The following is a 22431-nucleotide window of genomic DNA, read 5'->3' on the forward strand; positions in this document are numbered from 1 at the left end:
AGCGATAAATGAACACAACAGGAGTCCAGTTTATTGGTACTTCCAGCTGAAATGAAGTTATGTCCTTATGTGAAATTGGTGATGAATTTCATTATCTATTTAAATTTACCTTTTTTTCAAATGAAAGAAAAAGGCTTTTGCCCTGTAATGTGTATAAAAAGCCAAATGCTATAAAATATTGTGAACCTTTTTGTTCTGATGACTACAATTTAATTGTCAAACTTGCCAAATTTTGTAAAATTGTTCTGTCTGTTATAAATTAGATTTGCCTTCCACTGCAAATTCCTTAAATCATGTACTTTATGTATACCATTGAATATGTAACCATGTCATTCTATGATCTCATTATTTTGTATATATGTTATTGTTTGTTATTATTGTTTATATTCACATACCCCTGATGGGGTCTTGAGAAATAAAAAGTTTCAAAGTTTCAAAGTTTCTTGAAATTGTCCTTACTCGTTATCATTTTCGATGTTAAAATTGTTCCTTGTTCTCCAAAATTCTATAACTTTCTGTCGGATTTTCCTTTTTCTAACCTTATTGTTATGGACTTTACAGAAGAAAAGACGTACAAGATTTGGAATCATTGTTACTATTATCACACACATTACATTGAGGACATCACTAGATTCTCGTGACGATTCCCTCTTTATGTACGTGGAAATAAACAATATAGATATCAAAACAATAACTTGTAGCACTAAAATTTGCACTATGATATGGAAGAATGCGATATGCACGGGATAGGATCTATCGATAACGAATCGATACAAATCTTCCCGAACTCCCGGTATCTGTTTTCGATATCGTACATATTCGATTCGATTATCGTCCTGTATCGATGTAGTTTGATTAAATATTTCTAAGGGAATTCTGTTAGTAATTGCTATAAATTCAGACATCGCACAACACTTTTGTCTTTTATTTAGTAGTTCCTTTGCTATGGCAGCCTTTTTTACTTTAACGGAGGCTTGGATGGTATGATGCAATAAGTCTTGGTATTCCTGTTTAAAATCTTTCAATACACTATGTACATATAGAATGAACATAATCACATAGTATACAAATCCAAAAGACCATCCTGGGAAAATTATAAGGGATAGGTAGACGAAAAATATGAAATAACCCGTGATTATGAAAGTTTCCAGACTTATCATGACCAACATGAACATGAAAAACAGAAAGCAAATAGGAAAAAGTATTGACAACACAACATTAAGCATAAATGTCTGTTTTTGTTGTGCTCTTTGGAAATACTTTGCGTATCCTTTAGCAGTTGACACCACAAAATAACAAAAGGGAAAGCCGTAATAAAATATCACCAGAAACGTCTCTAAAATACAGAAACAAAAGTAAGATACAAATACGGGGATACAAATAATGGCCATACAGGTCGTACCAACACATCCTGGACATAATTTATCTATGACTTTTCTCAATCTTGTCTTTTGGAACGATAGGACAAAACACCAAAATGACGGATTAATTAACATGTATAACGATCCTCTCATTACAGAATAGAATCTCCGGTAGCCAGATACATTATGACTGCATTTCTTCTTCGAAAACTTTTCAATTGTGACCAGGTCTAAAGTTAAAAGTGTTGAATAGGTTGATTCGTCTGGAGATAACCCTAACTGAAGGATATCAGACAAACTTCGTGGAACTAACGTCAATATTAATCCTACTATAAGGTATAAAATAAGAGAAATTGCTGGACCCCCAAACATTGGTAGATACAGGTCTAGACTCTCAGTAAAACCACCGACAACAGATACAAACCCATGTGGAATTTTATGATTCACTATTTCTTTCATCAAATAACGTCCTTTCTTGTAGTAAAGGAAAATGAATATGTACACAAGAAACGGAGCCAATATTACAAATATAGCTCGCCGTACTCTCGATACAATTACCGGATGTTTTTTAGCCAATCCAAAAGCGCTGACAATCATTTTAAAGACTGATAAAGGACTTCTTGTTCTCATAAAAATATAGTCGTCATCCTGATCTGGTATAATTGAATATTCCGATTGTAACGAGAGATGTGGTATATCATTACTGGATTCTAAAACATTTTGTCCAAATTTTAGAAGAGCCAGTGGAAAATAAACTAGGAAAACAAGTCCTATGTAAAACGGTATAAGTTGATAGGAATTTTCTATGACATTTTTGTGGTCACAAATTAGCTTTTTTCCTCTGTTTTGACAGCATTTATATCCCAATAGTTGTAATGGTACGTTTAGGTATCGACTTAGGCTATAGTAAAAAGAGTTGTTAAAATAAGAACTCCTCGACAAATAACACCAGTAGCTATAGTCATACATCTCGTTGATTTTATAAAAGTGCTGATCCGTAGCCATTTTTTGCAATGCTCCACCAATTCCTTCAGTGGTTTTAGGCTCGCCAAATGTAACATTGCAGTCCGGAGGAGTAACGTTTAATAAGATTCTTGTAGGATATAAAGTATGCGTATCGAGCAGACCAAACGAATACACAAAGTAATCCACGGGCCATGAAATGTAGAATTTTCCACCAAAAGGAGGAACAAATGTCCATATCCATCTGTTCGGAAGCAAAACATCTGGTGTTGAACTATATGTATTGTTATTTGTAAACGATATGTCTAAAGGAGCAACCATTCCGTCTATGATTTTAAGCCATTTTGATAAGTAATTGCCGGATTTCTTCTCAACCTCAAAATGACACTGTTTATGCTTTTCAAGATTATTTGAAGCATTACAAGAAATAATAAAAGCAACTAGAAGTATCGTGATGGCGTAATCATTCCTACTTCCACACCTTCAATAGAAAAAAATAAGTCACATAAACATTTATAATAAGATCACTGGACAGTGCCTGGTCATATACTCACTTTTACTGTACATTTCATTTAAATTTTTACATTATATATTCATTTATGTTTCAACTTATTTGATGTGTTCCTGTTCTCATCCATATCCAAGTGTATACGTTCTATCAGAATAGAGGGATGTGCAGCATATATATTACTGGTACTGTCGTTTGATGGATAAACATTCAATAAGTTGAAATATTATTTAAATTGCCAAAAATCGTAAACGCATGTGTACAAAAGAGAAAGAAGCTCAATGCCCAAAGAGCCTGTTTGTAAAAAAAAACACCACATTTTGTCAAAAAAATTTTGCAAAGTAAACGTAGTGTAGTTGTATTGATAAGGGCGTGGTGTTTTCATAAAACTTTTCCTCACACGCAACATGGTTATATTTTAAGTACACTTGTGAAAAGTTCCCGTCATCTGAGACTCCATACATTTAAACAAGGATAATGATCATTTCCACCAAAACATCGCAAGTCGTTTATATTTCTTTTTAATTCTTAGAAGTTTTTTAGTGAGATATATCATCCAATTTGCTTTAAATTTCAATCAACAATAATTTACAAGTATTTTTATTTTAGTTTAATGAAACCTTGAATATTTGAAGAAGAAAAAGATACTGAGAAATAAAATTTTGAAAATATCTGTTGTTGAAGACAGTAAGGCAAAGTCATTTGATCTTTCAGCGTCCTTTAAAAAAAAGAAGAAGATGTGGTATGATTGCCAATGAGACAACTCTCCACAAGAGACAAAAATGATACAGAAATTAACAACTTACTATAGGTTTTATTTAGCTAGATAAAAAAAGGAAAACACAAATATATTCTATGCTATAGATATTAACTTACGCTTTCATCCTAACACAACCACGACAGGTATAAAAAGCTAGGAAGTATATGCTTCATTAAATCTTTTTGTTCTTTTTATTGCCTTTTAAAGTAGGAAGACGGAAACATTTCAATAAAAAATGAAACTACTTACGTATTTCTATTTAAAATTTCCAAAATGAAATAAATATGTTTAAAGGTTATAAGTTTATTTACATTGCCTCGATTTTTAAATGTTGATTATTGTTGATAAGATGATCATTTTAGCTAGTATTGCATCGTGGATGCAACTAACCAGATACCTTAAAACTTAGTCCAAAATCGTGAAATAAGATAAACGAAACTTTTACGGTGCTTATACTGTATCGTTTGCTTTCAAATATTCGCCACGGAGCATTCTTGGTAAAGCCAAATCCAGAAAAAAACGCCTCGGACGCAAAACAAGTATAAGGTGTAATTTACTTTTTTTAAATACTTGAACAGGAGAACATTTAATAACCAATTACCCCCTTTCCTCATTTTATATGGAAACTATTTTGACTCGTATTTTCTATTCGCTATTTCTCAGCAACCCATTATTCTCTTCATTTTTTTTTTTGTCAATTTTTTTCTGTTCTGGGTATAGCTTTCTATTCATTCTTCATCTTTTGACGGCCATAATTTTGAACCGCTTATTCAGACCCTAGTTTAATTGATGATGAGAGTTGATTCAATTGATGTTTTTTTTTTGGAATCGCCATTCGGAGTTTAAAAGTGAATTCACTGAAAATTATGCCTTCCCCTCTTAGGGGTAAGCCAAATGTCAAAATTCCGCTGGTAAGGACACAACCAAGTCATAATCTGTATGAAGAAAACACTGTAAAATATGCTACTAACGGTAACAAAAAAACACAACAGTAATGTCCATCTGGAGATCAAAGCAATACAGCCGAAAAACAAAAATCAAATTATACAATAGCAACGTAAAACCTGTTCTTTTGTATGGAAGTGAATGTTGGGGAGTTACGAAAGCAGATATGAGGACACTTTCTTCATTTCATCACAGCTTTCTCCGACAAATTTGCAGAATATCTTGGCCTAATACCATCTCGAACACCAACCTACTAAAAATGACAGAGTCGTCATGTATAATCGACGAGATAACACAGAAGCGCTTCCGGTGGCTTGGACATGTTTTAAGAAAGGAAAACTCAAGCATAACAAAAACAGCCCTTAGATGGACACCACAGGGAAAGAGACCAAGAGGACGTCCCAAAACAACATGGCGGAGGACAATAGAGAATGAATTAAAAGACCTAAAGATGACATGGGGAGAGGCAGAAAGAATGGCAAAGAACAGACCAGAGTGGCGAAGACTTGTGTTGCCTTTATGCTCAGATCGGAGCGAAGAGGATAAGTAAGTAAGTAAGTAATGTCCATACTGATCTGCGTCCACACTTGTTGAAATTGTATTTGTCCCGAGTGCATTTGTATATATGACATCTATTATATATTTGATATATTTGCTTCCCTCCAAACAAACGTCACGGAAATAAAAGATCATGAAAACAAAAGACACACATATAAACCTACTTTCGATCTCATGACAGACTATATATACGGTAGAATATTTTCAAAACAAATAAAGTGAAAGTATATGTGTAAATTTTATAAATCAATTTGCTCTTCCTTGAATTATGAAGGTATAAAAATACCGTGTTTTTGTGTTATCTATTGCAGAGACATTGTATCATATGCCTCTGTCTATTGCTATGTAAATACCCAGCTATCGCTATGTAAATACGAATTGGAGTTTTGCAAAAGTTATTACAATTGTAACGACCTCTTCTTTCTCCTTGTAATACACAGGTACTTGTCTCAGAATTATATAGGAAAAAAAACTTCTAAAACAAGTGCCTGTGGTGATGCAGTATAACAATAAACCAGTTTGGTGTCTTCAAACAAAAATATAGACATTAGACATTAGAAATAATTTTATTATACCAAGCATGGGCCCTTGTCGGGCAAGATACAAAAACATCATAATACAATGATTATATAAACATTAGTGAAATACACAACAAGTAATACACAAATAATAAATTGATAATATGAGCAATGTCGGATATAATCATGGTAAGAGGCATTAAGTGTAATGAGGCTGATTTAATATTAAAATATTTACTATATATCTATAGTTCAACCTTAAAACCTGAAACACAGTATTCCTTGACAGTAAATGAATCAGCAATCAATCATCAAGGTAAGTAGATACGAAGCAGGTGAATAAAAAAACCCAGACCGCCTTCAACCCCTCAAATATTACTACAGTATCATTTAAACTCAGTAATATATTGTTAGAGAGACGTTCTTCTAAATATGGGTGTTAAAGAATGCTTAGTCAAGAAATGAAGCAAATGCCATGCCAATAAATATGAATCTAATTAAAAAAACGTATAAAAATCTTTGATCTAGATTTTAGGGATGTTTACGCGATCTCAGTGACGGTAAATCCAATTTCAGTCATATTGAATACATGTATAGGTGTCTCAACTTCAGCCACCAACTATTAACATATTTTTTTGGTGAGTTACGACCTAGGCTATATATGTTTTTTTCTTAATTTCTAAACTGAAATATGTCAAACTTAAACGAGACATCAGTTTATTAGGCCTCTGTTTTTGTTGTATAGCAGTTATTTCACTATATAGATGGGATACTTTAATTAAATGAAGTCACGCATCCAGCCATTTTAAAAATGGGGTTCCCAACAAAGGATAAAAAGGAGGGGGGTTCCAACTATGTGTCCGCATTCAAATGCATTGATCGGCCAAAAAAAAGGGGGGGGGGGGGGGGTTCTAACCCCCGGACCTGGATCCGCCAATGCACTTAAGATTATTTCAGTCTGATACGCATTCATATTCCAATTTAATGATTCCAAGATCTTATTCTTTGAATTTGTAAACCTATAGAAACGTTTTGATGAAAGTATCCTAATAGTAACAATATATCATCATCTATAATTCAGTGATCGACGCAAACTTCGAAAGGTTTTAAAACTTAAATCCCAGTCGTTAAAGATATGATTCATCGGAGAATCGTTACTATACAACTGTATATTTCTGTTTATAGAATTCTTTAAACAAACGCATAAAACATGTAGTGGATTATTTTATAAAACACTTAGTAGATTTAAATTTGGTAAATTTACATGTCAAACCAATCTGATTTAAAATTAAATGAATAACGTACTAAACTTAAAGGGTTGTAAAACAGAAGAATAAATTTTAATCTCTGCATTTATCAAGCGATCCAGTGATAGATTAACATATAGTATTTGTCTGTTTGTGTGTATTGGAGACATCTAGTTCATTGTATTAGTGCCGGTATATTGGAGACATCTAGTTCATTTTATTTGTGCATGAATGATAATGGAATGAATTCTGTTGGATTAATTTTATTCATTTGATCCATTCATAAAAATTTAAGTCAACCAAAAAAAATGTCAAAGAAAGGTGGAAAGGTAAGCAAATTATAGTTTGTGTATTAATCAAAACCGTCGTTGTTTTAGTTTTTTTTACTATATACTTCATAATTGCAATTCAACAGTCTGCTGACTTTACCAAAAAGCCATAGTGAAAAACAAATTGATAGAGAGTATTTTCGGTAGAAACGATCCTAGGATGTCTAAAAGGGAATGTGGTACATCAAGTGAAAAAAAACATACCTGTGTATAATATAATCATTTATAACAGAATCAAAACATTCTTTATGATACTCTCCGTTGCTTTGTTCACTTGGATAGAGGACAAGTTATAGATTTGAAATATATTTTTGACACCATGTAGGTTAAACAGAAAACTTGAAGAAAATTAAATCTAATACACCAATTAACTATAGGAAATGATCGGTATACGTTTACTAAAGTAGTAAAAAATGATATAGAAATCCAATGAATACATATTATTTGCATGAAGACTCGTTGGATAATGCCTTTATATGACATCGTATTTTCTGATAATCTCTTTCAAAGAATATTGGAAAGAACCAAAAAAACACAGCAATTTTAGTATAAAGTATATCTAGTCTAAATTATTTATGACTTAAATATGCGCGTTAAAATATGACAATGACTAGTCAAAATTGATTATGTCTGGTCATCAATAATTGAGTAAAGTTTGAAACATATTATAGTCTAGTCGTTAATCTATATCGGTTTAGTCATATTCATTTAGAACTAATATAGATCCTTTAGACTAGACATAATTCATTTAGAACTAATATAGATCCTTTAGACTAGGCATAATTCATTTAGACTAGACATAATTCATTTAGACTAGATATTATTCATTTAGACTAGGCATAATTGATTTAGACTAGACATAATTCATTTAGACTAGACATAATTCATTTAGACTAGACATAATTCATTTAGACTAGGCATAATTCATTTAGACTAGACATAATTCATTTAGACTAGGCATAATTCATTTAGACTAGACATTATTCATTTAGACTAGACATAACTCATTTAGACTAGGCATAATTCATTTAGACTAGACATTATTCATTTAGACTAGGCATAATTCATTTAGACTAGACATAATTCATTTAATCTAGACATAATTCATTTAGACTAGGCATAATTCATTTAGACTAGACATAATTCATTTAGACTAGGCATAATTCATTTAGACTAGGCATAATTCATTTAGACTAGGCATAATTCATTTAGACTAGACATAATTCATTTAGACTAGGCATAATTCATTTAGACTAGACATTATTCATTTAGACTAGGCATAATTCATTAAGACTAGACATTATTCATTTAGACTAGACATAATTCTTTTTGACGAATTACTTGCAAACATCTCCTCGATGTATTTCTTAGTGTGTTATGCCTCAAATTACAAAAAAAAATGGTAAATGATAAAAACTAAGATCCTTTAGACTAGGCATAATTCATTTAGACTAGACATAATTCATTTTGACTAGGCATAATTCATTTAGACTAGACATTATTAATTTAGACTAGGCATAATTCATTTAGACTAGACATAATTCATTTAGACTAGACATAATTCATTTAGACTAGACATAATTCATTTAGACTAGGCATAATTCATTTAGACTAGACATAATTCATTTAGACTAGGCATAATTCATTTAGACTAGACATTATTCATTTAGACTAGACATAATTCATTTAGACTAGGCATAATTCATTTAGGCTAGACATTATTCATTTAGACTAGGCATAATTCATTTAGACTAGACATAATTCATTTAGACTAGGCATAATTCATTTAGACTAGGCATAATTCATTTAGACTAGACATAATTCATTTAGACTAGGCATAATTCATTTAGACTAGGCATAATTCATTTTGACTAGGCATAATTCATTTAGACTAGACATAATTCATTTAGACTAGGCATAATTCATTTAGACTAGACATAATTCATTTAGACTAGGCATAATTCATTTAGACTAGACATTATTCATTTAGACTAGGCATAATTCATTTAGACTAGGCATAATTCATTTAGACTAGGCATCATTCATTTAGACTAGACATAATTCATTTAGACTAGGCATAATTCATTTAGACTAGACATTATTCATTTAGACTAGACATTATTCATTTAGACTAGACATAATTCTTTTTGACGAATTACTTGCAAACATCTCCTCGATGTATTTCTTTGTGTGTTATGCCTCAAAATTACTAAAAAGAAATGGTAAATGATCAAAACTATTACAGTTCTGGTAATAGATCACATTTCATTTCTCTTGCAATATTTCACATTATGTTAATAAACTGTCATTCATCAAAATCATTTAACAGTTACTATTGTTCTGAGGGTTATTACTTCACAACTGGTCCTGTGGTATTTAGTCCGCTGGAAGTCCGTACTTTTGCTGCTCGAATAACTCCAACCTATCCTTTCATGACGACTTCTATTGCTTCTAATCTAAAAAAAACAAACTCACGAAAATAAGGGCCAAATGAACAATAAAACTTCGAACATTTCTACATATTTTGGTATTTTTATTTTATAAAAAGCTCTTATACGGTTACTTGGTATTATTTTTTTGAAAAAAATCCTATGAACACAGAGAAACACATTTGTGTTGATATGACATTTAATTGAGTGAGAACTCACTTTAGTCAAATGAGTGTATTTAAGTCTAGAATACATCTAACTACCGTAGGTGACATCTGAAGACAGCCGACGGTCATAAGACCCGATGAAACATAAACACAGATATAACTAGTAATATTTCGAGTGACAAGATAAAAGTTTGATTAATGTTTTTTATTAGAAAAATACTTTTTTTTTGTCAAAACTAAAATTTACGACGAAACCCTAAATTCATACAACCTATATGACATAAAAAAAAATGTTTGCGCACGTCGCCCTCAGCGCAAACCATCTCAGTGTTTTATCTGTTGCCAAACTAATGTAATGTGAAAATATAGGACTATATTCTATATTACCATTTTTTTAAATATTTAAATCTATTGTATCAAAAAAGGTATTTGTATGATTCATTTCAATATTTTTATTTGCAGAAGAAAGGAAAGAAAGGGGTAAGTTTTTAAAAGTTGGTACGTTGTTGCACACTTTTGTAGTAGATAGTAGGTAATTAGTTGTATCAACTTTCACCACTCTCCTTTGCCGGAAATAGAAATCGTCTACCAAGCATAGCAACAAACAATATGGCCGCGAAAAGTCAATCAAAATCAAGTTCTGGAAAGTCAACAAGATCTAATGCATCTACAGGAAAAGATGTGAAAGGGAAGAAGAAAGTAACAGTGGAAGAAGTGTGTATATGTTTACAGTAAACTCAGATTCACAACAAGCAATACTTAATCTTTTAATGTGATGCCATCATTTTTGATGCAGGTGCTACCTTTGTCCAAATAATTATGACGTCTTAAAAGTCTATTTTAATTTTTAGCTGTAACATATGGGTCACAGGAAACAGATAGAATAGCCTATCAAAATTTCATAATTATTTGGACTTGTGCTACCTGATCAGGGATCTCCTGTAGTTGGTGATCGCAATACTGGTATACCAGTATTGTCCACAATACTGGTATACAATTTTTGTACCAGTATTGTATTCCAGTATTGTACCAGTATTGTGCTTTTTTTTAAATAAACAGTATAGGTAATTAATCATTTATTAAAAGTGTCACATATATGCATAATGAAATTAGCATATATGACATGACAATTTTATTAGGAACAATTGTGTTTAACTGATAATGCCATTGATGGTACACTGTGATTGTCATCAAATAAAGTTTCAAATCATTCTGACTCAGCATTTTAACAAACTCTTTACTTTCTTCTATGTTTTCTTCCATTTCTCTCTTTCCAAGACTCAATATTATATTTTAGTGAATTTTATATTGACACTAATTCTGTAATAGCTTCTGTATAAAAAAAAAACTATTATCATCATTGGTATTGTCTATTTTTATACGACCGCAAATTTTGAAAAAATTTTCGTCGTATATTGCTATCACGTTGGCGTCGTCGTCGTCGTCGTCGTCGTCGTCGTCGTCGTCATCGTCGTCGTCCGAATACTTTTAGTTTTCGCACTCTAACTTTAGTAAAAGTGAATAGAAATCTATGAAATTTTAACACAAGGTTTATGACCATAAAAGGAAGGCTGGTATTGATTTTGGGAGTTTTGGTCCCAACATTTTAGGAATTAGGGGCCAAAAAGGGCCCAAATAAGCATTTTCTTGGTTTTCGCACTATAAGTTTAGTTTTAGTCAATAGAAATCTATGAAATTTTGACACAAGGTTTATGACCACAAAAGAAAGGTTGGGATTGATTTTGGGAGTTTTGGTTTCAACAGTTTAGGAATTAGGGGCCAAAAAAGGGCCCAAATAAGCATTATTCTTGGTTTTCACACAATAACTTTAGTTAAAGTAAATAGAAATCAATGAAATTTAAACACAATGTTTATGACCACAAAAGGAAGGTTGGTATTGATTTTGGGAGTTTCGGTCCCAACAGTTTAGGAATTAGGGGCCAAAAAGGGACCCAAATAAGCATTTTTCTTGGTTTTCGCACCATAGCGTTAGTATAAGTAAATAGAAATCTATGAAATTTAAACACAAGGTTTATGACTATAAAAGAAAGGTTGATATTGATTTTGGGAGTTTTGGTCCCAACAGTTAAGGAAAAAGGGGCCCAAAGGGCCCAAAATTAAACTTTGTTTGATTTCATCAAAATTGAATAATTGGGGTTCTTTAATATGCCGAATCTAACTGTGTATGTAGATTCTTAATTTTTGGTCCCGTTTTCAAATTGGTCTACATTAAGGTCCAAAGGGTCCAAAATTAAACTTAGTTTGATTTTAACAAAAATTGAAACCTTGGGGTTCTTTGATATGCTGAATCTAAAAATGTACTTAGATTTTTGATTATTGGCCCAGTTTTCAAGTTGGCCCAAATCGAGGTCCAAAATTAAACATTGTTTGATTTCATCAAAAATTGAATAATTGGGGTTCTTTGATATGCCAAATCTAACTGTGTATGTAGATTCTTAATTTTTGGTCCAGTTTTAAAATTGGTCTAAATTAAAGTGCAAAGGGTCCAAAATTAAACTAAGTTTGATTTTAACAAAAATTAAATTCTTGGGCCTCTTTGATATGCTGAATCTAAACATGTACTTAGATTTTTGATTATGGGTCCAGTTTTCAAGTTTGTCCAAATCAGGATCTAAAATTATTATATTAAGTATTGTGCAATAGCAAGTCTTTTCAATTGCACAGTATTGTGCAATGGCAAGAAATATCTAATTTCACAATATTGTGAAATAGCAATTTTTTTTTAAATTAAGAGTTATCTTTCTTTGTCCAGTATAGTAAGCAAGAAATATCTGCAAGAATTTTTTTTAATTGGAGTTATCTTTCTTTGTCCAGAATCAACTTAAATCTTTGTTATATACAATATACAATGTATATATTCACTTTTTACTACCAACTGATAAATTTAAATAATCTTTACCATTCAGTGATAACAAGCAGTTTTTTACATCTTAATATTTTATGATGTATTTAAATGAGTAGTAATTGTTGCAAACTCCATAAGAATATTTTAATTGAAATTAGTTTTGGAATAAGGGAAAGGGGGATGTGATTAAAAAATTGGGTTCAATTTTTCTCATTTGAAATTTCATAAATAAAAAGAAAATTTCTTCAAACATTTTTTTGAGAGGATTAATATTCAACAGCATAGTGAATTGCTCTAAGAGAAAACAAAAATTTTAAGTTCATTTGAATACATTCATTCTGTGTCAGAAACCTATGCTGTGTCAACTATTTAATCACAATCCAAATTTAGAGCGGAATCCAGCTTGAATGTTGTGTCCATACTTGCCCCAACCGTTCAGGGTTCAACCTCTGCGGTCGTATAAAGCTACGCCCTGCGGAGCATCTGGTTTCTTCTGATGTGATTTCTGCTATCCCTCCCCCTTCCTATATTGGCATTTAGGTATTCAGTCTCTGTGGACTTTCTCTAAAAGTATGTGACTTGACTTTAAATCAACACAGAAACATTATAAATATATGATAACGGATTTGTAATATAATTGTGTGTGGGTAGGATCTCACTGTGTAAATAGTCTCAGCACTGCAACATATTTGGTGGAGGCATCACTGTATATAAGAAAGATCACAAGTTATACATACTAGCGTATGGTTCCTCTACAAAGGGGGTTAAACATACAGAGGTAAGGTACATGTAAGGTAAGGATTATAACCAGGTTCCCCTATACAGCAACTAATTTTATAATTGATATCTTTTGTTGTGAGAGATTAATAAGAAAATAAAGACAACTGAAAGAAATGCACAATATACCCTTAGTACACAAAAAAATGTATACATGTATTAAATATCTGTCTGTAATAATTTGCTTGAATTTATTAAATATTTACTCAGATAATTAATAAGCGTTTCTCCTATTTTATCTATATCATGTATATTGAATTAAATAAAGTAAAGAAATATGATAAATTATTAGCAATTGTTTAAATAATAATGATGATATTAATTGAGTTTATTTCAATAATCCTTTGTTTATTTGTGCCAGTATATTAATGACTTTTAACAGGTTGTTAATTGATTTCACAATTATCCTCTATAATCTTTTTGAGTTCATTTAATCTCCCTTTGATCTTCAATATAGTCTAGTCAACAATACAACTACAATACTGGTATATCAGTAATGTACCAGTATTGCTGTTTTTTTAATAAAAAGTTACAATACTGGTACAAAATTTTTATACCAGTATTGTGGACAATACTGGTATACCAGTATTGCGATCACCAACTACAGGAGATCCCTGATCAGACTCAGTACCTTAAGTTAAGGTGATTATGATGTTTTTTTAAAACAAATTATTTCACATGTTCATTCATAAAATTTTAATTTCAAAATTGAAGTGGAAACCTATGAAAATAAATACAAATAATTAAAAGCAGGTGTTACCTGTGAATGGGAATGAAGATTAGAATATAAAAAAGTTGTTGTGGTACAGGCCTGTAGCCAGGAATTTCCAAGGGGGGGGGGGGGGGGGTATTTGGACTCATAAACTCGACTTTAACAGTCACAATTTGAACAGAACGTTGACTTTAACAGTGCTTTTTTGTTTTTAGCCCCTGGCTACAGGTATGTGGTACAAGTGTGAAGGAGACAACTCTTCACAACAGACCAAATGACAGAAATTAACAAATATAGGTACTAATGAACTCAAAATCGTTCAATTTTTTTTATGTCATGTTTTGAAATCCCGGACCTGTGCAGAAATCTACAATATACTTCCTTTTCCCGGTCTCGTGTTGTATGAATCTTTGAGAAAAATATATATTTACATAATGTATCGGTCTAGTATAAATAGGAAGGAATGCAATACCAATTTCATTTTTAATAATTCCTTGATATGAAAAAAGGTTACCTGATGATAGGGTTTCATTCTTTACATTGCATATGACGTCATAGTTAAAAAAAACGTCACAACTTAAATCCCTAACAACAGAACCAAAATAGGAAACGTAACAGTATTTCCGCTTCTTTGTTTTAACAAATATTTAAGTTACAAAAAAATAATTCATACAGACTTCGTCCCCATTTACAGGTAATGCCTGCCTCATATTAATTCAAACAAGAAAACTTTATAGCCTAATTTTTATACAAAATAATGAACTAAAAACAAATATGTAACACAGCAACAAACAACAGCCATTGAAATAAAGCTCCTTGTCTTAAATCATTTAAGACAGGGAGCTTTATTTCAATTCACATTCTCTGTATGTTCCTAACTAGAGAATGTGAAGGGTTAAACATTACATGTAAGTGGAATTAGTTGTATTGTTGTAATTATTTTCTTTAGTACATTGTAGATATACAAATTTGAGGTACAAGTTAAATAGGGACCTACAGAAAAAGTCAAATCGTCATATGATTAAATAGGCATCTGTGGATAGTTGTCTTATTGGCAATCATACCACATCTTCTGTTTTATATATCTGGACAAGTCTACACCTTAACACATTGATATAGTCAATTAGGCATTTGATTTTAAATATAATTTATATAATATAATGACATAATAACTCATATTTTGGTTCTTTATCTTATATCTAAACTAATTGAGACTTGATAAGTTTAGGTAATTCTAATTGTAGATAGAATTGACTTCTTGCACAATGCGTACATGCATATAACATGTATAACAAAGAGCTGGCTTTATTAGGAGAATTAATTTATGTATCCTTTTTTATAACTGATTTTTCTTTCTTTTAGGATGACCCAGATGATGAGACTGCTGTTCTGGCATTTAAAGTATTGTCTGAAGAACAGACCAAAAAATTACTCACATTAGAAGTTGAAGACATGCAAAAGTAATTTTAAAGTTTCTTTGTTCTTATAATAGAATGTAGCTTATCACAATATCTTATACATTTATTGTATAGTATTCTATCAATTGTTTTCCAATCTAAACAATATGAGCAGTTATCTTTGCACTGTTGCACCACATTTAAAATTACACTGTATATATGTCTAGTCTTACATCATACATGTCCAACACATCAAGATGTTAAATGAAATTGAAATTCTTACAGTTTATAAGTTAAGGTAATCTCAATTTTGGTAATGAAAAGTTGAAATTAAATCTTCCTTTCTTCTTTTTTTTAAATCTAATGTCATGTGAAACTATCTGAAAAACATTATTATAATTAATGTTTTCTTTTACTAAAAGAATTCAAACACATGTATACATGTGTAGCTATACATGTACTAAACTAAAACCATTAGTCTTAACCTATACCCTTGATATAAATGAACTATAAATATATTTTTTGTGTCATATTATCTCATTTTTATTTACAAGATAATAAAAATATCAAAATAACACAATTTGTAATATATGAAAAATTTTCATTTTCAGAGAATTATGTGAAATATTCAAATTAAAAAACTACAGCACAGATTTACAGGAAGCCTCTACGTTAGATTATTACACAGGAGCAGTATGGTGGGGTAAAGAACAAGGATTGAATCCACAACAATTATCTGGATTATTTACTGTAGTTTATAACCTCTTTGAAAATGTAAAAGGTAATCATACAAGACATTTATCTGAAAAAGCAATGTTTGTATAGGATTATATATTTATTTTAAAGGTATTGAGATTGATTAGGTAGTCATTTATTTAGTTATACTTTTTATTATCATTTTTGTGAATATTTTTTGTAAGTTTTCATTGAACAGATAGATTTGAAAGACTGCCTCTTAGTTTTGCTTTTACAAAACACCAGGCAATGGAACAAAGACACAATATTATAACCATAGTACTATCAACAGAAATCAGAGCATGAAAAACAATTTATGTTAATATGAGAAAGAAATTTAGTAGTACATGTAGTAGTTTTATGTAAATGATTTCAACAATGTTTGACACTCTATTATATTTACTTCTGAATTACTGAACCTTTTATATTTTAACATTATAAGCAAACTTTTTTTACAGAACAACACATGAACAAGGTAGACAATTTGAAAGAATTTAAAGCTGTGATGATGGGTATAGAACCAGAATATCCGGATGTCAAATCTGCTGGTTTAGATTTTTTCTCTGTAGCACAGGCAAAAGCCATTGCTCAGTACATAAATACTAGGTAAGCATATCACTAAAATCTGATGATTTAAATATTTGATTGCCATTCAAGAAATATGACGTTGGATAGTTTAGTGTGATATATAGAGCTGCCAAGCATATCTGCTAGGTTTGGAACATCTCAAATTAGAATTACTTAGTTATGATACAATTTTCTGCTTAAACAATTCTACAGTAAAATAAAAATAATAGTTAATTTATGTAGCATGTACATTCTCAAGAAGATGAAAAAATACAAAATTTGCAAGTTTCTGTCAATAATTTGAAATTGTAGCAAGGGAGATAATTTGTGGCAGTTAAAAAAATCCACATATCTCAGTTTGTTCAATAATTTGCAGTAATGATTCTGTTTACCTTGAACAAAATGTGTAGAGAAAGTTATTTTTTTTATTTGATTAAATTTAAAATTCTGCTATGTATGGATAATTTCTCATTGTATGTTGTCATACTGTTTCTACATTCTAGCTTATTCCAGCACTATAATTTATACCAGTTTATGTTCACACACACTCAAGCAGAAGAAATTATTGGAACAGATGTGAGTTCATATATAATATTACTTGAAAAAGGGAGAGAATCAAAATTTATACTTGTAATATTGGCCTGGAAATATTTAAATTGGGAAAAAACTCAAGTCCTGACTTAATGTGGTTTCTGGAAAAGATAATTACATTGATTTATTGGAGAAAACAATTTTGACAATATATAACTTAAAACAGATATCATTAACTGTAAACAATTTATAAAAGATAGACTATGTATTAATTTTGTCTTAAATTATATAGGAACATATCACCTTGCATTATAATTTTTTGCTATTTTTTTTGGTTATTATTGGATGAAATAAACCAGCAAAATATTGATAGTACTTTTATTATTGTTTACTTTGATAAAAAAACAAAATGTTAATCTATAATCATTTTCTTGTATAACTTCCACTGAAAAAATATTTGAGAATTTACTGGCTAGTGCAACAAATTTTCTTTTTTACTAGTAAGACCATTATTTAGGTGGAAAGCTTCATTTGAATTTGTGTCCAGATAAACAAAAGTCAACTATATATTAACATAGGGGTAGTTAATACATGAAGTAAAGTTAAGATCATAACTTTTTCAGCTTTCTATAGAAGTTGCCAAGCCTTCAACACTGCCATTCCCTCCCCCTCTACATGAAGGAGTTCAGGATGATATGTATGCCTCATTTATAGCCACACCTCCACCAACACCACCCCCTGTAGAGGTATGTATCAAAAACAAAATAATATTTTATGGTAGTAATATATTATTCAAGTTTTTAGTATGTGTTTAACATTTTAATTTCATGTTTTATGCAGACTATATAATGAGATATTATGAATGTATTTTCCCTGGATTCCAATATAATCATTGTTTAGTAATTTTATAAAATATATTCTTATATATAAACCTTAACCCTTTCAACGCTATACACGGCATATGCCGCGATGACATACGCCGTCCGCCACTGCTATTCGCGGCATATGCCGCGATGACAACGGATTTTTCATAAGGACTCTTAAACCATTCGGTTTACATTCGGGTCCTCTCTAATTTTCCCTTGTATGAATCGAGGATATGCAAGGTCTCATTTGCGCTTGAAATCACGGCAATTTTTATTGTAAAATCATGCAGTAGAAGGAAAATTGAAGGAAAATAAAAACAAATATTTTGGCAAATGCAAATGGCGGAAATCGGAAACGAAGCTGTAAATATGGAAATATTTCAGCATTTCTATGGCGAAACTGACGACGAGGATTAGTTAAAAGGTTTCTTGCTATCTCAATGTGTTTATTACATTCAAATCGTGTGGGAAATATGATTTGATCGATCATTACGAGACGTAGAAAAAGGGGGGAAAACGGAGGTTGACTGAAAATTTTGAGGACGGAGCCACTGATTTGTGCCATGATTACATAATACGTTGTGTATGGTGCAATACGCTACGGAATCGAGCAATTGGTGTCTCCTTTATTATATGGCAGATAAAAAAACAAAATAGATGAAGACTACAAGTAGTTTTTATTCAAAATTCAACACAAATGTAATAAATTACACCTTTTACCTGTTAATTACCTGAAAATGCAGGTAACCTGATAAAAATATACTAAAATAACTGCCTAACATTACAGTTCATACTCTCCTGAGCATTTTTCATGCAATAACTTTTTCTGTATCTCTTATAATAAAAAAGATACAGCAGTCTGAAAAGGAATATACTGTTCTAATGAATGAACACAAAAAAAATGCAGCAGCAGCAGCCATTTTTCTATTTTTTTGTGTAGCGTTGAAAGGGTTAATACATCGACATTTAAACAAATTGTCTCTCCTTGTCTGATTAGGGTGAGGAAGATACAAAATCAGATCAGGTAATGTGGTATAAGTATTTTAAGTTATCTCCCTTTATTTTTCACTGCTACCGCATAAGAATAAAGATCAAATAATAAGTTACAACTATTTATTCTTTGATCCATTCAGGCAAAAGAATAAGACTACCTTTTAAGCCTTTTAAAAGAGATAATTAATTATGAAGATTAAAAAACTCAGTTGCCAATATTTTCTTTTTTTCTTATTTTAATGGTATAAGCTTAATGGTATAGAAATGTTCAGTCTTTTACAAATTCACAGTAACATGTATATGAAACCTACACAAAAATGATGGCAATATTGAGAAAAGGCAACACAAAAAGTATATTTGACCCTTCTTGTTTTTGTGGAAATACACTGGAACATTGCCTTGAATTTGTGAATAAATTTTTATCACTCACTTTATTTGATCTTTATTACTTTTTTTTTTTTATCTTATCTCAGTCCAATACTTACAAATTAAAACAAATGTTAAACAGGAATCATATATTGTTCCAATCTGTTAAAATGGCAGCCATTATTACATATCTATTAACACTAATACATATTCTTTTCTTGTTAAGATAGAGCTAGTAACCTATAGGTGTTACATGGTTCTAGCAGTTTATTGTATGATGTAAAAGGAGGCTAAGATTTATATTTTAACCTGCATGAAAACACAAAGGCATTAATATACATGTGTATACATGTACATTATCCTTTTGATGTTTAGTATTATTTTTTTTCTGATGGTCACTAAACAGGCTCACACACCTGCTGACCCAATCATATTAAATTCCAGATGCATGTTGTACCAACCTCTCCCTCACACTATATATAACCAATCAACATAAAATGAAAAAAATATACATGTATTGTTATACCCCCCTCCTGGTTTTTTTAATGATATCTAACCTTGACCTCCTTTTCTTAAAGTTTTACAACCTTAATCTCTTGTTGACATATTGGTAATTTAATAAAGAAACAAACAAAAACCTGGAACTCACAACAATCAAACCTTGAACTGCACCTTTATTGAGAGAAAATGGGTTTTTTTCAAGGGTTAATAGGCTTCCACTCTCCATATATCTTAAAAGCAAAAGATAATTTGATAACCTTTTTTAAAGTGTATTTAAAGTAATAGTGACATTGACCTTTGACTTCAACCAATAGGCATTTCCCATCTGCATAAGGTTTATTTCAATCAACCAAAAGGATTTTCAAATAAATGTTTAATCATTTCAATCGAATTATACACTTGAAAAATATTTTGTATTGCTAACATGTTCTTTATAGTAGATAGTTAACTTAATCCAAATATATATAGATATTATAAATAGTCATTGCTTTAATATAAGGATGCCTTTATATTCACTACTGCTTACTTTTTTATTCAATTTCAATAAATTTGCTGGTTCCAATGTAGTTAGACAACAATGCGCTCATTAATTCATTTGAATAAAAATTAATAGCCTTTGAGGTATTTTACTGAATTTATTAATTTTAGAAATAAGATTTTAAAGGAGCCATTTAACCATATCAGTCTTAATATGAATTATCTTGGTTTCTGAAGAAAAGAAAAAGAGGCATCAAGACATGTTGTTATCATAATATTGATTGAATTGAGATGCTGTTAATTAAGTTTTGGAGTTTAAGGTGGTACCTAACACTACAGGGAGATAGCTCTGTAAGATTAGCTAAATGTTTTAATTATGTTGTGTTGTTAAGGGAACGTTAAGCTTCTCAATGATCAAAATCAGTGTTTGTCAAACTGCCATATAACCAGTGTAATTTTTCTGATAAAATGGTTGGTTCAAATTTTTTGAAATTTTGATATTTTTGCTAAAGGGTGAAAGTAAATACTTTGTAAAAAATTAAAAAAAAATGAAACGAGCCAAATTAATTTTAGTTAAAGTGTTGGGTATCACCTTGAAAACTTTTCAGTCATAGCTTAAGATGTACATGTATCATAATAATGTAACAAGAATGTTTGTAAACCACATTACTTTGTTTAAAAGAGAGAATTTTTCATTCAACGTTTGTTATAATCCTGAGGTAATTCTAAGACACCATATATATTATTTTAAATCTATTGACAATAAACCAGTTTAGCAGTTATGCTTTCATTTAAACGTGTTGTTTCATTTTAAGCATTGATTCATAAAACTCTGTTGTACTTTCCACTTAGTCCAAGTTTACTGTAAATGATATTTTCAATTCTTCATGTGTTGAATGATTGAATATAATATTGATTTATTCCTTTAGGAGACACCGAAAGAAGATGAGCCTACAGTCCCAGATATTGATGCCTTTAATGATTTAACTGTGGATGATGTCAGAGAAGTCATAGAAAGTGTGGCTAAAGAAATGTTAGGAGGATTGCAGGTAATATAGCTATGTATTATTCCTTTAAAAAATGTCAAATTCAGTGATGTCCAAAACCAAATCTTGGTTATATATCTATGTATAATTACTCAAAACAATAAAATCTCAAATTCAGTGACTTCCAGAACAGAATCAGGTAATATAGCTCTTTATAATTCCTAAAAAAAAATAAGGGCATCAAATTCAGTGATGTCCTTTATCAAATTTGGTGGACCAAGTACAGTAATAATTATAGGTGTATATATAAAGACCTACTCCAAGACTTATGAATCCATTATTGTCACAAATTAACATATCCTTAGTAGAAAATTTGACTAACCTTAGGCAAAGCATGTGATATCTAATGTATAATACTGGAATGTATAGAAGAAACATTTATTGTTTGAACATTTAATTTTGAACATTTTTCTTCTTTTTCAGAATGACCTTGCTGCAAAACTTAGGGAAAAAGAAAATAATATTATCCAGAGGATAAATAAAATTCATAAAGTGGCAGAATAAACATTGTGAACAGATTATATATATACTGTGATATACTTTTGAAGACTATTATTTTGTTACTATAATTGTATTATTTTTAATTTGTTTCGTATAAAAATTTGAACTAAACATATAAATTAGTTTTTGTTGCACTTTTTACTTACTGAAGCTGTGATAAACAGAAATGACCAGTGCACATGATACATGTATATGCATCTGTCCACTTATTCATTTTTTATCCAATGTTGATATTTCCTTATTTATCATATAATGTGACCAATGATTCTGATCAAAGTCATCACCAAAAATTAGATACTTGAATACGAAAA

General features: G+C 30.6%; 2 protein-coding genes across 5 annotated transcripts; one reads left to right on the top strand and one right to left on the bottom strand.

Annotated features, from left to right (window-relative positions):
- Positions 1–455: 455 nt before the first annotated feature.
- Positions 456–3810, bottom strand: LOC134716783 (uncharacterized). Its single transcript, XM_063579791.1, has 2 exons — positions 3709–3810; positions 456–2805 (listed from the first exon to the last, which is right to left on the bottom strand). Exons 1-2 carry the CDS (start codon positions 3714–3716, stop codon positions 456–458), a joined length of 2358 nt encoding a protein of 785 aa, XP_063435861.1. The 5' UTR covers positions 3717–3810.
- Positions 3811–5878: 2068 nt separating this feature from the next.
- LOC134715873 (ciliary-associated calcium-binding coiled-coil protein 1-like) lies at positions 5879–22243 on the top strand. Of its 4 annotated transcripts, none has more exons than XM_063578402.1 (10): positions 5879–5929; positions 10248–10265; positions 15503–15600; positions 16149–16318; positions 16731–16878; positions 17343–17415; positions 17994–18116; positions 19234–19260; positions 21503–21622; positions 22043–22243. In XM_063578402.1, the coding sequence occupies exons 1-10, from the start codon at positions 5906–5908 to the stop codon at positions 22121–22123; spliced, it is 882 nt and encodes a 293-aa protein (XP_063434472.1). In that variant the 5' UTR covers positions 5879–5905; the 3' UTR covers positions 22124–22243. The 4 variants fall into 4 exon arrangements, with proteins under 4 accessions (XP_063434472.1, XP_063434473.1, XP_063434470.1 ...); XM_063578403.1 differs by lacking the exon at positions 5879–5929 and adding an exon at positions 6963–7189; XM_063578400.1 differs by lacking the exons at positions 5879–5929; positions 10248–10265 and adding an exon at positions 10327–10499.
- The last annotated feature ends 188 nt before the right edge of the window (positions 22244–22431 follow it).

Source organism: Mytilus trossulus, chromosome 4 (genome assembly GCF_036588685.1).
Source record: "Mytilus trossulus isolate FHL-02 chromosome 4, PNRI_Mtr1.1.1.hap1, whole genome shotgun sequence".
Classification (NCBI taxonomy): domain Eukaryota; kingdom Metazoa; phylum Mollusca; class Bivalvia; order Mytilida; family Mytilidae; genus Mytilus; species Mytilus trossulus.

What these genes read in the sequence shown, in the direction of transcription:
- LOC134715873 (XM_063578400.1), top strand. Translation starts at nt 10,395, where the DNA reads ATGGCCGCGAAAAGTCAATCAAAATCAAGTTCTGGAAAGTCAACAAGA. An exon ending in AGAAAGTAACAGTGGAAGAA is followed by an intron (nt 10,500 to 15,502) that starts GTGTGTATATGT and finishes TCTTTCTTTTAG; the next exon opens with GATGACCCAGATGATGAGAC. An exon ending in AAGATACAAAATCAGATCAG is followed by an intron (nt 19,261 to 21,502) that starts GTAATGTGGTAT and finishes TTATTCCTTTAG; the next exon opens with GAGACACCGAAAGAAGATGA.